The sequence below is a fragment of the Bicyclus anynana genome, chromosome 13 (assembly GCF_947172395.1).
Source record: "Bicyclus anynana chromosome 13, ilBicAnyn1.1, whole genome shotgun sequence".
Lineage (NCBI taxonomy): Eukaryota > Metazoa > Arthropoda > Insecta > Lepidoptera > Nymphalidae > Bicyclus > Bicyclus anynana.
Genome location: NC_069095.1, coordinates 9,155,248 through 9,171,994, shown reverse-complemented (window position 1 = coordinate 9,171,994; position 16,747 = coordinate 9,155,248). Strand labels below are relative to the sequence as shown.

At 32.6% G+C, this 16,747-nt stretch overlaps 6 protein-coding genes across 7 annotated transcripts in view; 3 read left to right on the top strand and 3 right to left on the bottom strand.

Annotated features, from left to right (window-relative positions):
• The window catches only part of LOC112054562 (monocarboxylate transporter 13), a 60,970-nt gene extending 60,367 nt beyond the window's left edge, over positions 1-603 (bottom strand). For both annotated transcript variants that reach the window (XM_052884906.1, XM_052884908.1), the window contains exon 1: positions 435-603. In XM_052884906.1, the coding sequence (XP_052740866.1) occupies positions 435-521 (87 nt within the window). In that variant the 5' untranslated portion in view covers positions 522-603. The remainder of the gene's footprint in view (positions 1-434) is intronic.
• A 2,877-nt stretch (positions 604-3,480) lies between these two features.
• LOC112054564 (uncharacterized) lies at positions 3,481-4,536 on the top strand. Its single transcript, XM_024094396.2, has one exon. The coding sequence runs from the start codon at positions 3,481-3,483 to the stop codon at positions 4,534-4,536; it is 1,056 nt and encodes a 351-aa protein (XP_023950164.2).
• A 292-nt stretch (positions 4,537-4,828) lies between these two features.
• Positions 4,829-6,587, top strand: LOC128198641 (uncharacterized). The gene has a single exon (XM_052884976.1). It carries the CDS (start codon positions 5,276-5,278, stop codon positions 6,464-6,466), a length of 1,191 nt encoding a protein of 396 aa, XP_052740936.1. The 5' UTR covers positions 4,829-5,275; the 3' UTR covers positions 6,467-6,587.
• A 26-nt stretch (positions 6,588-6,613) lies between these two features.
• Positions 6,614-8,709, top strand: LOC112054568 (uncharacterized). Its single transcript, XM_024094401.2, has one exon. It carries the CDS (start codon positions 6,948-6,950, stop codon positions 8,205-8,207), a length of 1,260 nt encoding a protein of 419 aa, XP_023950169.2. The 5' UTR covers positions 6,614-6,947; the 3' UTR covers positions 8,208-8,709.
• A 218-nt stretch (positions 8,710-8,927) lies between these two features.
• Positions 8,928-10,045, bottom strand: LOC128198691 (uncharacterized). Its single transcript, XM_052885162.1, has one exon. It carries the CDS (start codon positions 10,038-10,040, stop codon positions 8,928-8,930), a length of 1,113 nt encoding a protein of 370 aa, XP_052741122.1. The 5' UTR covers positions 10,041-10,045.
• A 1,150-nt stretch (positions 10,046-11,195) lies between these two features.
• Positions 11,196-16,667, bottom strand: LOC112054565 (circadian clock-controlled protein daywake). Its single transcript, XM_024094397.2, has 5 exons — positions 15,672-16,667; positions 14,621-14,843; positions 13,128-13,255; positions 11,749-11,904; positions 11,196-11,367 (listed from the first exon to the last, which is right to left on the bottom strand). The coding sequence occupies exons 1-5, from the start codon at positions 15,739-15,741 to the stop codon at positions 11,207-11,209; spliced, it is 738 nt and encodes a 245-aa protein (XP_023950165.2). The 5' UTR covers positions 15,742-16,667; the 3' UTR covers positions 11,196-11,206.
• Positions 16,668-16,747: the final 80 nt, after the last annotated feature.

The following is a 16,747-nucleotide window of genomic DNA, read 5'->3' as shown; positions in this document are numbered from 1 at the left end:
GAATTATTAGAATATTTTACTTTGCATTTTATTATAACCTAATAAAAAATGAGAAAAATATTCAACGAAATTAAACATACGAGTAATGCGGCACCATAAAGGCTTTAATTTTATAATACTTAATTCTTAGTAAATTTAAATTGCGACAATGTTTCTGCAGGCGTTTTAGTAATATATTATACATATTTTGGGGTGTCATGTATACGTATGTAAGATGCCGTAAGATACGTATATTGTAAGGCTTTCAAGGTTTTTAATTCTGGAATTAAATGTTCTAATAAACAATGGGCTTAAATTAGCTTGTGTTTAATTTATAAATGCACCATTAGTCATAGACCATAGTCAGACAAGTTTCGATATAGAATAACATGTACGTAACACCTGTCTTTCGAAAAAAAATAGCTTTGCTCATGTATGACGTAACAAAAGCTTACCAATGACCGTTCGGTGGGGTTGGCATGAATACGGGGTTCGTCATCGTCGTCATCGGGGGTGCATTCGGCTCCAGCAGTCTGTCCCATGGTGATCGTGGACCGTAACTGCTGCGTTGGCGAGGCGTACAGGCGGCACGGGGCCGCACGCCGCGCGTCCTTCGCGCGACCGATGCCGCGCCGTTGTGCCTTGCACAAGTCCCGTTTACAGCATAGGGATTAACCCGTGGATATCGATAAAAAAAATATCGAGCTTTTGATAATTTGCTTTAGACATTGTAGGGTTCTGTTTCTTGACGATATTCTAGTTTATTTTCTTTTTTAAAAAAGAATATTTCCCATATTTTTAAATGTGACCAAATATTACCCATTCCCCTCCAACTAACGGAATTTTGGAGTGTAATGAACATAAAGTCATTTTGTCCGTATCGGTCAGAGGAATATTCGCGAAAAATAATAAATGAATCAATTTGTGTTATTCAATAACCTGATTTGCTTAATGATCACATTGTATTTCATCATTTTAAATTTCCTGCAATCTGTCGCCGTCCATCATATTTATATAAAACTTATTTTTAGGTAAACTTAGTAATAATATTACTAACCGATTTAAAACAAAAGGATGAAGTTCTCAATTCGACGCCTATGCTCTTTTTATTTTTTTATGTTTGTTACCTCATAACTTCATACATTGATTGACCTGGGGTTTATACTATATATTTCAAGCAAAAATAGAATTTTGTAAATCGGCCTAGGTGGGGAAAAAACCAATGAAAAATTTCGACGAATAGAAAACCTCCTCTTTCAAAATCATTGAAAAAGAGGTGAAAGTTTTCTCTTAATCTTTATGTATTACTTAATCTTTATGTAGTACATACCTAGCTATTGAATACAAAGTTATTCAGGTGACATACATTCTAGTTGATGGATGCTAAATATGGATGTAATTTTAAACATCTGCCTCGAATAATGCAGTTGTACGTATCTATTTGATCGATAAACTTCTAGATTGTTTATGCCATATTTCCTAAGAATCAGATTGGTATACCTACTTTATTATTAAAACCAGAACCAAAGTCAAACCGACAAATAAATAGAAGATATATTTGAACCTGTACCTGTAATCCTATAAATTGTAGACACTATAATCGACCAATCGTGGCCGAACCGGAAATATAACTCTATCATTCGTACCATCGCAACAAAAGAGACAGACAAACAACAAAAGAAACGATATATCCGATCCGGCGCTATTGGTCGACAATATGTCATGTCATTAATTTAGGTCATTTCATGTTTAGGTACACAGTAATATTATTTCTATCACCACAGAATACTTACATAATATATTAAAAGTCACCTAATACAATTGCACTGTAAAGACAAATGTCAAGCACGTTTATTTGATTTTCCAGACCGATCCGAGCGGGAGTCCCTCAGGGCGCCGTGCTCTCCCCGCTTCTATATTTTCTCTTCATGTGTGATATAACCACCGACAACCCAATGGGCCTAAGATGCACGATATCTCGATACGTGCAGCGAGCGAAAGCCACTTGTCGACCAATACCGGCGGAACAGAAAATGCCGCTCTATCTCACTTTTTCATTGCGTTGGAAAGTAAGAGAAAGCGATATTTCAACTCTGCCACTATTGGTCAATAACATATCTATTTCTCTTCACGTTAAACGCATCCTAGGCGTCATCCACGGACTCTGGGGCGTCAGGATTGATACACTCAGGCCAGTACCCCTCCCGAGCGAGCCGAGATCCGTGTCTTACCTGTAACTCCCTAAGACAGTCGTTGCATTTTCTTATCTTCTTCTGCGATGGGGAACAACCACAGGCTTTTGTGTCGCCTAATCCCCTCTTTGGTCCCATTAAGGAGCCTAAGACAATCACACAATCAATAAAGTCGTTTGATTTTGTCTACTCTATTCTCTAAAATACACAAAGCTATTTTAAACGATAATTTACCACTTAATAATGTGAATTGTGAAGACCTTGTTACATACTCTGGATGTGTGAACTATATTTTGCATGTCTTGTTCTAAATATCGATAATGTGAAGATCATGTCTACGTTAGGGGCGGTCGATACAACAGGCGCAAGTCCTAATCGCTCAGCTGAGCCTTTTGACAGTTAGAAAGCTCTGCACCCATTTAACTTTTAGAAGTACAAATTTCACCGGAACGAAGGAAAACTAATTACACATTTAGAATGTGCAAAAATAATATCTCAATTCTGAAGGTTTACACGTATTGTAGGTAAGTATACCGTTAGTAGACTTTTAAAATTTGTTTTCGTAGATATAGGTCCTATGTATGTATGTATGTATGTTTGTATGTAGGTACACTCGTAGACCTAACTTCTGAATCTAACTTTTTTTCTCTTTATTTCATCATCATCATCATCATCATCATTATCATCAATCCATATTCGGCTCACTGCTGAGCTCGAGTCATCTCTTAGAGTCGGTACGGAATGTGGAGAGATTTCTAGTTGATGGCTAATAATATGTATGTAATTCTAAACATCCGCGTCTATACACACAAGCTCAGTATAATTTTCTTAAAATGTGGTATTTAGGTACAAAGCTTTTGCTTCACGTATTAATATATTGATTGCTTTTAGACATTCATCCATTACAGTCTATTATGATTGTTTAAAACAACTTAATCTACAAATTGAAGTGAACAGTATTCAAACAACTTATGCAAACACTGCGCTAAACACTAGTAATTTGACAAGAAATACAACCCGTACACAAACTGAAAACACATTTTATAATAAACCGCTAAAGAGATGGGATATCTGATACTTACTAAATTTCTTACTTGATTTGTTTAAAAAAAATATTAGTGATGCTATAAAATAGTGTAAAGCAGTAAATAATATTAGAAATATGAAAGGCACCGAACTTGACCTGATTGTTTACATGCTGAGACCTCTATTAATTATAGAAATGTTTTTGGGGAAATTCAGATATCGAAGAGTTGGTGAAAATATTGAAGAATTAAACAAGACAATGAAGTCTTATACCATCTTCGCAATGTTAGTCCCTGTAACTACGTACGTTGTTATTTTTGCTAATTCCATCATATGCTACACTCTTGCAGAAACTGAGGATATTGTTAATGTCGTAGATGAAATAACCTCATTGTTATCAGTGATACAACATATAATTTCCACTGCAGTGTTTTTATATTACAATAAAAGAAATGTTCATATAATAAAAATGATTGTCAAAATAGACGATATTCTGAATATTTCAAATAATAGACAGACATATAAGGATAGCCGAAGACACATTATTATCGGAATTTTATTGTTTGTGATTATTTATTTGCTATTAGATATTTACGATTGTGTTATAACCGTAGATATATCGTTAGCACACCGAGCAATATTAATAATAATTGATTTTGAACGTCACTTCGAAGTGCTGTGTTTTTGTATATTTATAAAAACAATGAAAGATAGATTAGGTGTAGTGAATTCTCTTTTAGAACAAGTGATTAAAACTAAACATCATCGACATACTTCAAATAATCCGGTTAGTGATTTGAGAAATCAAATCAATCTTTTGCGTGTACATACTGATACAAATGATACAATTGATAATATTTTTAGAATTCACGCTTTATCTAACAGTTTTGATTTGATTGGAAAAACATGTAATGAGATTAATAAAATTTTCGAATTCCACATATTTAGAGCGCTATGTACCACATTCCTATATATTATAATCACAATATGGACATCAATCTACGATATCAAAACTGAAGAAACTCCCACATCTTTACCCAGTGTTATATTGACTTGTATATTTGAAATTTTGTCAGTCGGACTTATGTCTTACAGTTGTGAAATAATGCTATTGAAGCGTAATTCAACTAAGATCTTAGTAAACCAACTTGTTATGGACTACGACCTAACCAGACAAATGCGTATTCAAGCTAAAGCATTTATGGAGTTGATAGAGGTGTGGCCTTTACAGATTTATGCATACGACATGTTTGCTATTGACTTAAAGTTGATGCTGAAATTTATAAGCGTATCGACAACATATCTTATAGTAATTATTCAAGTGTCACATTTTTTTTAAGCAAAGGTATAACCTGATTTTATGACTATCGTTATATATCGTATATAGTCTATATTGATTTTTTTCATGAATTATGAGTGGAGGCATGAATAAATACTAATATAATGTGCAAACGCTTAAAAGCTTTTGAGATGTGGGTATACCGGCGAATACGGCAAAACGAGACGATACTGCAGAGAACGGCAAGAATGCGCCATGATAAATACCGGATTTTACTGTAGGTAAATAACACAAAGATTCAAGTAAACCTAATAGATGATGCACTTCCTGGTTAAAAACCTCCACGACTGGTGAGGAATGAGCCTAAGATTGTTGTTTCCGAACTGCCACCTCTAAGGTTAACAGCGGTAATGGTGGTCAACCTCTATAGACGACACTTAAGAAGAAGATGCGTTGATGTTTATTTTAGTATTAACTAAACATAATTCAAAATTACAGGAAACATTTTAATGTGTATTAACTATGTATCACTTATCTACCATATTGTACCTACTCTACTATTTAATTAATCAAAATACCTTAATCTACAAATGGAAGTGGATAACTTAATTAATCTAATAACATCAAGATTAGACTCTAACGATCCGTACAAAATTTAATAGTAGTGGATAGCATTTCTTAATCAGTTACAGAATAGGTTGCACCTCTGGTTGATCTATTTTTTAACCGTTACCACTGTTACGGTGTTTAAAATATAAACCTATGAATAAACCGATAATTAAAATATAAACATAAAAATATGAAGGGAACCAAACTCGAACCAATACTTTTCATGCTAAGACCCATAATAATTATTGAAAATATTTTTGGAAAATTCAGATATAGAAAACTTTGTGGAAATATCGACACAATAAACAAGACAATGAAATGTTACGCAATCCTCACACTGTTAGTCCCCGTGACAATGTATATTATTAATTTTGCTAACACCGTATTATACAATACTTTTACAGAAACAGACAATGCTGTGGACGTAGTAGATGAAGTCTCCGCCATGGTAACGGTAATACAACATATCATATCAACTATAATGTTTTTGTATTACAGTGAAAACAATGTGCGTATTATAAAACTAATTGTCGACATAGATAATATTCTAAATATCTCACATAATAAACAGACATATAAGGATTCTCGAAAAAGGATTCAAATTATAATATCATTGATAACATTTATTTACTTATTTGCAGAATTTTTTAACTTTTTAGTATGCGACAGTGCATCGTTAGTGCGTGAAGCAATAATTCTATTTATTGATTTTGAACGTCACCTCGAAGTTTTGTCTTTTTGTATTTTTATAACAACAATTAAAAATAGAGTTCAAGTTGTGAACTCTCATTTAGAACAAGTTATAAAAATTAAACATCAAAGTCATGTTAGGGATATTGCAGCAAGTGATTTAAGAAATCAAACCAATGTTATAAATATCCAGTTTGCAATAAACAACCACTCTATAATTCACACTTTAGCTACCAGCTATGATTTGATCGGAGAAGCGTGTAATGAGATTAACAAAACTTTTAATTTTAACATATTTAGAGCATTGGTTAGTACTTTCATGTACATTATAATTACAATATGGGCAACAATCTACGATATAGGAACTACTGAAACTTCTAAATCCTTAACCCACATGATATCGACGTGTATTATTGAAATATTGTCAGTCATTCTAATGTCTTATACTTGTGAAATCATGCTTTTGAAGCGCAAATCTACTATGATCTTAGTGAATGAAATTGTCATGGACTACGAACTTACTAGACAAATGCGTATCCAGGCTAAGGCATTTATGGAATTAATAGAATTGTGGTCTTTAAAAATTTATGCTCATGACATGTTTATTATTGACATAAAGTTGTTGCTCAAATTTATAAGTGTGTCGACAACATATCTTATAGTACTTATTCAAGTTTCGCATTTTTTCTAACCAATTACTTACCAATTTGTAATTATTAACCTTGACCTAAATATTTTAGAAATATCTAAGTCAAGGTAAGCCTATATATTTTACAAATACATAGAATCGACAGGCACAAAAGTAGCATTAAAATATTTATTTATTGGTAATTGTGGTAATTGTGATACCATCGCCATACTCCTCCGAAATGACTTGTACGTTTTAATATAATTTTATATGTATATTTCACGAGCGATAAGTTATTATCTATTTTTTATAACCCTGTAATAAGGGTGGTCAACACAGCAACGTTTTCCGGGTCAGCTAGTCATTTAATAATTAAATTATTCGAAGTAACTTAATCTACAAATGGAAGTAAACCATAAATCAATCAACTAAAAGATTAGGAAGTAACGGCTTTTTTAAAATAATATTGGTACGGTATTTCAAATTGAGTTATTATAGGTGTTGCACCTCTACTTTAACGTAACAAAGTATATATTATAGGTATATGAAGATACATAATAAATTAAAACACAAGATAAAGAAAGCTGTTAAAAATATTAAAAACATGAAGGTAACCTCTCAACTGGACTCGGTTCTTTACATGCTGGGACCTTTATTTCTTGTTGAAAACTTATTTGGAAAATTCAGATACAGAAAAGTTAGTGGAAATATCGACTTACTGAATAAGACAATGAAATGTTACTCTATCTTCACAATGTTGGTTCCTGTGGCAGCTTATATGATTATTTTTGCTTACACCGTAATGTACAAGACATTTACGGACACATATGACATTGTGGACAAAGTTGATGCAATCTCATCAATGCTAGCAGCGATACAATATATCACATCAACAGCACTATTTTTATATTACACTGAAAACCATGTGCGTATCATAAAACTCATTGTCCACGTAGACGATATTCTAAATATCTCAAATAATAAACAGACCTATAGGGATTCCCGACGATACATTCAAATTAGTATATCATTGTTGATATTTATTTACGTACTTTTAGGAATTTACACCCTTACGATGTCGGATAGTGATAAACCACTAGTAAGTCGAATAATATTAATATTTATTGATTTTGAACGACACCTTGAAGTGTTCTCTTTTTATATATTTATCAAAACAATTACAGATAGACTTGGAGTTGTGAATTCTCTTTTAGAACAGGTCATTAAAATAAAATATCAAAGCAATGTTCTGGATATTCCGGTAAGTGATTTAAGAACACAAATCGATCTTATAAATATCAGGTGTGCAGTGAATAATTACTCTATAACTCACACTTTAGCTAACAGCTATGATTTAATTGGGGAAGCGTGTAATGAGATTAACAAAGTTTTCAAATTCCACATATTTCGAGCGTTGTTTACTACTTTCCTGTACATTTTAATAGCAATATGGGTGAGTATCTATGATATCGGATCTGCTTTAGGAACATCTGTGTCTTTAGCCCAAATGATATTCATTTGTTTATTTGAAATCTTTTCAGTCGGTCTTATGTCTTATACTTGTGAAATTTTGCTTTTGAAGCGTAACTTGACCAAGGTTTTAGTAAACGAACTTGTCATGGATTACAGCCTTACCAGACAAATACGTACTCAAGCTAAAGCCTTTATGGAGTTGATCGATGTGTGGTCTTTACAGATTTATGCGTATGACATGATCACTATTGACATAAAGTTAATACTTAAATTTATAAGCGTTTCGACAACATATCTTATAGTAATTATCCAACTTTCGCATTTTTTCTAAATTGTATTATAGTACATTATTAATTGTCTAATTTACTAGCTCGTAACTAATTAATGCATCTTATTGTTGATCGTCTGCGCGTTAGGTCGATAGGGCTAAATGAGCAAGCTTTACTATTGAAGCTTTTTTAGAATTATTATCATATTAGGTATAATATATTACGACAATTGTGTGTGTGTGTAATATTAATAATTATAGTCTGTAGGTATAAAGCTTTTCCGTATATACCTACATACAAACCCGTTTTATTGAAATTATTTAAGAATTGTAATGTCAATCAAAGCAATAAAATCTAGATATACAAGCTTTGCGTAGAAGTATAAAATGCCATGGTATATTAAAATTCGAAATTAATTTGTTTATAGATAACTGTAATAATAAATGATGACTGATATCGTGAATCGTCATTATATATTGTTTTTTTTTTATACCAAATGTATTTGTTTTATGGCAAGAACAGACAGTGATCTGTAAGCAGTTTCAACTAAATGATAATAGTTATGGTGTGGTTTTATTGTTAGTAACATAAGAAGCAAGAAAATTATGTGTTAGAGTGGAGAAATTATAAAAATATAGATTAATTCTTCAGAAAATAATTGTCTTTTTTACCCTACTGCCCAAGGAAAGTTTTTACTGTTTTAGTGATCCTGTTTTACTGATCAAGTGTCTATTTCTGTATCTTACGACCCCAATATTTTATTGAAGTGTTATTAAATGAGTCTACATGTTATTAAATGGGACTCCTCCAAGGCACGCTACGTGCCTTGGAGGAGTCCCATTCGCCTTCGCTTGAATTCGCTTTTGACGAGGAAGATCATAATCCATTATAAGTTTATTTACTAACATTCCAGTAGATTTTCGTTTTAAATTCATGCCCTCACACACATAACATATCAAACCAATAAAGGACACTTCAAATAAACATTGTAAAATCAGTGATATTATTCCATCGATATTTTTATTAAAAAAGTATAACTGAATGGCCATCCAAGACAGTAAGATAGTAAATCCAAATGTACAGATGAGGGCATTTAATATTTGGTAGTTGAAAACTTCATTCAAATTATTTGTAGTTTCTCCCACAAAATCAAACAGTTTAGCTAATGATACAATTTCTCTCTTGTTCTTATTCCAAATTCTATTAAAACAACTGTTACAATTTATAAGAACGCTGTGAGACAATTGATTGTTTGAGTAAGTGGTGGATTGGTTTGCACTTTTTATGTCAATGATTTGTTTTAAATATTCGTTCAGAATATCTAAACGCATTATTATTAATTTCACAAAAACATAGAATACAACTAGCTCAATATGCCGTGCGATATTAGTGACATGATGGAACACTCCAGTATAAACATTGTAGTCACTCAAATGTATACATTCGTATACGAAATTAGTTGTATATAGACAAAATAATACTGACAAGAATATTATTGCTTGCTGACGAGTTTTATTATAAACATTTTTGCTTGAAAGTTCAAGTCCATAATCTATTTTAGCCAGTGATTCAATTATGAGTATGTTCTTATTATTAGAACACATAACATTAACTATCAATACAACATACTGTAGTGTCAAAATCAGTACTATTACCACTTCATTAATATACATTTGCTTAGAAGATATAACATCACTTAAATAAATAATAGAGTAAGCAATGAATAATACACTTATCAGAAATAATGCGTAAAATTTCATTCTTTTATTCGATTTTTTCATGCGACCATTTAGAACTTGAAATCTGAAGAAGCCGAAAATATTTTCAACCTTTAGCAATGGATTTATTGCGTCCAGAATCAGGTCACGATTCTTGTCCTGTACTTTTGTTTCCATTTTGAAGAAAGTAATTCTAAGAAGTATTCATTCAAACATTCAAAAGCCACAGACAGCCACGATATATTTTACATACTTGAAAAACAGAATCTGTTATTATTCATTGATAAATTATGTATTTACTGACGACCGCGACGTTCACTTAAAATAATTTCAATAAAAATAATGAAATTACTGCGGATATGTGAATTGAAGTGACTGCAGAGGCAATATGACAAATGACTCGTTTGATATACACAACAACTATTGACATTTTACTTAAATTAACTTTATTCTTATCTATCGATTCCCTTCAATGTTTTTCATTAACTTTCAAACCCTATTCAAGGTATGAATTGAAGAGATAAAAATATTCACCACTAGCGGACGCCCGCGACTTATTTTATAGAATATTTTTTTTTAGAAATTATAGAATAAGTATTACCTAGATCGCAAATTGTTTGCATTGGAAATATTTAAAAGTACACATAAAACAGAGACGGACCTACCCTCCGAAGGTTCCTTACATCTTTCCTAATAAATCGAGAACAACGTGAAAATAATAATTAATTAAAAACCAGACTGAGTTTTTACAATAAAACATCTTCTTCTAAAGTCTTTTGAATAAAATTATTATTTACAAACGTCACGCATCTCCTTGACAACCGCATATACAAACTTTTTTCATAATTTGTATTTCAAAATTTAACACTAATAACAATTTCGTAAATTAATATAATAATCAATATCTAATTACCAATAAAAAAATACTAAATCTTATTTCTTTAGTTTTTGTGAACAGTTTTTAAAATATTTAATAAACATGAGACGCCATATTTCTTGAATAATATTGAAAATTACTGATGCAACGGTTCGTGTCGTACTGATTCTGAGGATTTTTGGACTACATTTTTATATTCTATTTTTTATAATGTGTCATTAAATAATACATACAACTCAAAATTTTTACGAAATTTTTAATCTTGTATACATATATCGTTAGTTTTCTAAGTTATCTGCTAGATATTAAGCAAGAATATATACATAATCAAAAACTTTAATAAACGTAAATTATTATTTTTTTAAACCTAAAGATCCACGAAACGAAGATTTTAATGAACTTTTACTTTAAATTCACCGTAGTAGTACGCAAAAATTTAATTTAATAAGTGAATTTAAGAAACATCCTAATTTATAAACATTTGTGCGAGTTCCAACGCAGGTATTTGATCAAATATTCTTTCTACGTTGTTCAAAACACTCTTGACGCCGAATTCTATAAATGGTCCTCCAAACTCTTCGACTACTAGCCGCCAGTTTTCATTCAAAAATTTCAATACAAATTCACCTGCAATGTAAGACACAGCTTAGATTAACCTTAAACTCTTAAACCCACAAAGTTCTTAGAGAGATTAGATCGGGAACGATGTTGAAGTAAAAGATCAACGATCTAACGCGTTTATAAAATTTGTTTCTATAGAAATCGAAAAATTGTTTTAATCGTTTTTCTCACGTAAAGAATTTCCTTATAAGATATATCCGAGTTATAAATATAATTTGAATAAGTAATAGACAATTAGTAAGTAACATAAACATTAATTAAAATCAGTTTAGTGAATTTGCATAAATTCTTGAATTAGGTATATGCATAAAATTATATTGAAATTTTAAATCGTTATTAATAGATAGTCTAAAGAAATATTAAATGTTAAGTTATAGGAAAACTCACTCATTTCTGGATTCCCTGGGAAAAGGTTCGTCAGATGAAAGTTAACTTTGCCTTCGAAATCGTGCGTTGAATTAAAATCCTGTATCTTCATGTATTGCTTTCCATCTGATTTTGTAATAGGCACTAATTCAAAAGTGGCGGTCATCTTTAAATCTTCTGAAATAAATAATTTATACTTGTAGGTATATAAAGTAGTAGAATGTATGTGTGAAGAATGCGACACGATAGGTATCGTTTGCTTCAAACAATTATGATGGGCAAGATTCTTCAATCTTGCCCATCATAATTGGCCATAGGAAGTAGTAAAAAGGAAGAAGTCCTGGCTACGAAATATAAAAACCGGCCGGTATAAAAACAGTTGGAGAGATTTTCCGCCTAGGATAAGAAGAAGTTTAGGATACTGAACAACTTCAGTAATGGAGAGGCGCTTTAAAAGAAGTTGAAGTAATCATACTTTTAATAATGTAGAGAATGCTAAGTTCGTCATGATCATCATCATGATTTAAGTATTTTACTTAAATCATGATTATATCAGTTGATGGACGTTTAGCTTGACTGATGAAATGCTGGACATAAGTCTTTTAAATTCTGATGATCCTTCCTTTCTTGATACCTGCTACCTCCCACTACGCTAGATTTTTGTCGTACCCCCTCTTAATACAACAGTATTTCCCGACTTGTTGGAGCGGAATGGGAATATTGGTCATTTTTAAAAAGATATGACAAATATTCTTTTTTTTCCAAAAAGCTTATAGCTCTTTTAAAAATAATTCTAAAGGCGTATAAAATCTCAAGCTCAATCAATTAATTAAATTAAATCAATTAAATCAAGTTTTTTTATTTAAAAGGAATACAATAAGCAGATTTATCCTAATAGTTGTACAAATCATGTCTATGTGGAATGCTGGAAAGGATACTGGCTGTATTTTTGAGTTAGACAGCCAGCATGATAATAATAATAATCAATACGAATTATCTTCATCATTAAAAGCCGATGGCCGACCACTACTAGACATAGGCCTCTTGCGTGGTCTTCCAAACAAAACGGTCTCGAGCCGCCAGCATCCAGCGGCTCCCTGCAACCCGCTTGATGTCCTCAGTCCACCTAGTGGTGGGTCGACCATCACAGCGCTTTCGGGTGCGGGGTCGCCATTTCTGCACCTTGGGACTCCAACGTTCATCGGCTCTTCGAACAATAACCAAGTACGAACCAATATGAGTATTTAACCAAGATAATGTAATGAAAGAGCCGGGCTTAAAATACTTTAACACTTTTTGATCCTTGATAGCAGTATTTGCAATACTATGTATTCTGTGCCAGGAGGCAGGTCGTCAAATAGTAATTTAAGAAAAAATATCTTTATAATCTATATACTTACTACATTTGATAGTCGAATCGCCTTCCGCATCGATCGCAAACATAAGCAATTGTCCTTTTGATTTATATTTACCCTTTATAAGTAAATTGCAACTAAGTTTCACTTCATAATGAGTTCCATCGATATTCCTAAATTGAACAATTGATAGATATTAATAAGTAGGCACCAACAATAATATTAAAACTTGTTGAATTTTTTACACGTCAATGACTAATGCTTTATGTAATTTATTCAATTAAATTGTTGTCTAAGAGAAAAAAAATAATTAACTGTAGCTACTTCAGAAAACCTACTATTTTTCACCACTATCATCATGACAGTCAGTTTTTGACGGCCTCCGTGGCGCAGTGGTATGCGCGGTGGATTTACAAGACGGAGGTCCTGGGTTCGATCCCCGGCTGGGCAGATTGAGATTTTCTTAATTTGTCCAGGTCTGGCTGGTGGGAGGCTTCGGCAACAAGTTAGCCCGCTTCCATCTTAGACTGCATCATCACTTACCATCAGGTGAGATTGTAGTCAAGGGCTAACTTGTAAAGAATAAAAAAAAAAAAAAAAAAAAACAGTCAGGTATTTCAAAAATGTTACGAACATTACTTGTACCGAATCTTAAATCTATGGTTACGCTATATGCTGTTTTCCTTTCAAAAAAGTCACAAGTCAGAATTCAAATTCAAATCAAAGGAGGTTATAATCAAGATTACCAGGGTACATAGTCGAACAGGTTTTAAACTTTGATGCTATTGCCTTTGTTTTGCACATTCGCCACTAACTCAAAAACAGCAACAGGCCATCACGCTAACCATGAAACCAATAACTTTAAAGCCTATAGGACCTGCTTCTCTGGAGGTTACGATCAAAAATATACGATCATGATCAAAGTTGTTTATATACAGACTGCATACCTATATAGAATTGATGTTTCATCGTGTTAAAATTAAACTTGTGTGTATTACTAATACGAAATAGTTGTGTGTAAGGACACAGGATATTATTTATTGGTGTTTAATTATCCGATGTGTAATGTGTGTCCATTCCTAAAAAAACGACAGACAATTTTGTTGGTGAAGTGTAATGCAATATAAGTCCAATATTAATTGGTCTGAGCGCTTACCTATACATTACATTTTGAGCTTAGGCCCATAAGGTGGATTGCATTAGTACAAATACTCTTGCAGTGATAGCCCAGTGGATATGACCTCTGCCTCCGATTCCGGAGGGTGTGGGTTCGAATCCGGTTCGGGGCATGCACCTCCAACTTTTCAGTTGTGTGCATTTTAAGAAATTAAATATCACGTGTCTCAATCGGTGAAGGAAAACATCGTGAGGAAACCTGCATACCAGAGAATTATCTTCATTCTCTGCGTGTGTGAAGTCTGCCAATCCGCATTGGGCCAGCGTGGTGGACTATTGGCCTAACCCCTCTCATTCTGAGAGGAGACTCGAGCTCAGTAGTGAGCCGAATATGGGTTGATGACGTAAATACTCTTACATACCGTGCTGAATCAACGTGACACTTTCGAAGACCTCTTGTAAAACCTTCATGGATATCAATAGCTATCCCTCCCGAGAGAACTATATTGAGATTCTCAACCGTTAAAGGGTCCAGTGACGAAATACCACGCTCCGGTATTCCATTTACGAAAAAAGGCACGACATCCTGAACTAATTTTCGCAAACACACAGGGGTGGATAAATCGCAATGCCTTCGTAATCCATCTGTGAATTATAAATTTATTAGGAAATTGAATTATATTCTCCTATTCTCACGAGCGTTTTTTTAACAGGCGTTAAAAAAACGATTAAATATAGTATGAAGTTAAATGAAGGTCTATTTCCAACGCCCAAAATTGACAATGCAACACAGGTCGAAAAAAAGCGTCGCATTTATAAAACGCTGACGTGTGTACATGATATATACTTGGGAATGCATTTGTTCTAATATAAAGGACGTTAAAAAAGCGCTTGTGTGAATGGGGGCTTAGGACTTGTGTGAATGGGGGCTTAGGACTGCAACTGCAAGTGGTCTTTCAAAATAATTATGATTTACTTTTTATATTTCATATGGAAACCAATTCAAGTAGGTACTCTCAAACATCTTTGCTATTAAGAAATTTGTTTTCGAATTCATTTAAATATGTTTAAAATTTAAATAGACATAGGCCTTTTGTAGGTACTTCCAAACATCACGATCCGGAGCCGCCTGCATCCAGCGAATTCCTGCGATTCGCTTAATATCGTCAGTCCACCTGTTAGGGGTCGACCACGACCAGCAATGCTCTTTCTAATGCGATGTCACCATTCTTGCACCTTGGGACCCCAACGACCATCGGCTCTTTTAACTAATATTAATATATACTAATTACTGGTCCGATTTGAAAAATTCTTTTAATGTTAGAAAGCCCATTTATCAAGGAATGCTATAGGCTATATATTTTTCCGAGTAACGAGAAACACGTGGGTGAAACCGCGTGGTGTTAGCTTGTGTAAACTAATTGCCACAAAGTAACAACTATGTAATAAATACATACTCGGGAATTTACTTACGGGAAGTACTCTCCACAGGTGCATATAAAATCCATATGAATAAAAATAAACAGTCAGATAAATATTTCATGTCTACACGTTTATTTAAAATTCCATAAAGGTTTGCAATTAAAGGTACCTAATAGGTTGAAAATTTTTTGACTCAATATTATTAAAAACTATCACACTAACAAATTCTAAAGGAGGCTGACACTCTGTCGAAGATAAAATTTTACTGGTCAATATTCTCCAAACTTGAAATTTATAACTGACCACATTCGCTTACTGTTTTAGCAATTAACTATTAATAAGACACCAATAGTTTTACCACTTATTTATATTTATAAACCACATAATAATGAACATTTAAATAAACATCAACTATTAATAATATCTTAAACAGTTATCACATATGTACAATATTTGTTTATTCACATAACATATTTATCAGTCCGTAAGTTAATGTCATATAAAATCTTAACTTTAAAACTAAAATGAAATTATTTAGAGACGAAGTCTAGTCAGGTTCCTATGTCATAAAATTTTAAAATAATGAATTGAATTAATTTAAAAGAAATAAAGAAGTCACGTAAAAGTGGTGGCTGCTTAGTCTTTTACTGTAAAATCATTATCTCTCAAACATCTTTGCTACTAAGAAATTTGTTTTCGAGTTAATTTAAATATGTTTAAAATTTAAATCTTAATTGGTCCAAAACTACCTAGAATTTGAATCTAATTATTATAGAAGTATACTCAGCCCCACAAAGAAACACGAACATTTTAAATGATAAAACTTGTCTTTGTTCCAAAAGAAATAACCTTGTAATTGTAATACCCAATATTCATCATTATCCAGTAGTTTATACTTTATAATATTATAAAGCTGAAGAGTTTGTTAGAACGCGCTAATCTCAAGAACCACTGGTCCGATTTGAAAAATTCTTTCAGTGTTAGACAGTCCATTTATCAAAGAATGTTATAGGCTATATATTTTCTCCGAGGAACGAGAACCACGTGGGTGAAACCGCGCGGCGTCAGCTAATGTAAACTAATTGTCACAAAGTAACAACCATGTAATAAGTACATTCTCGGGAATT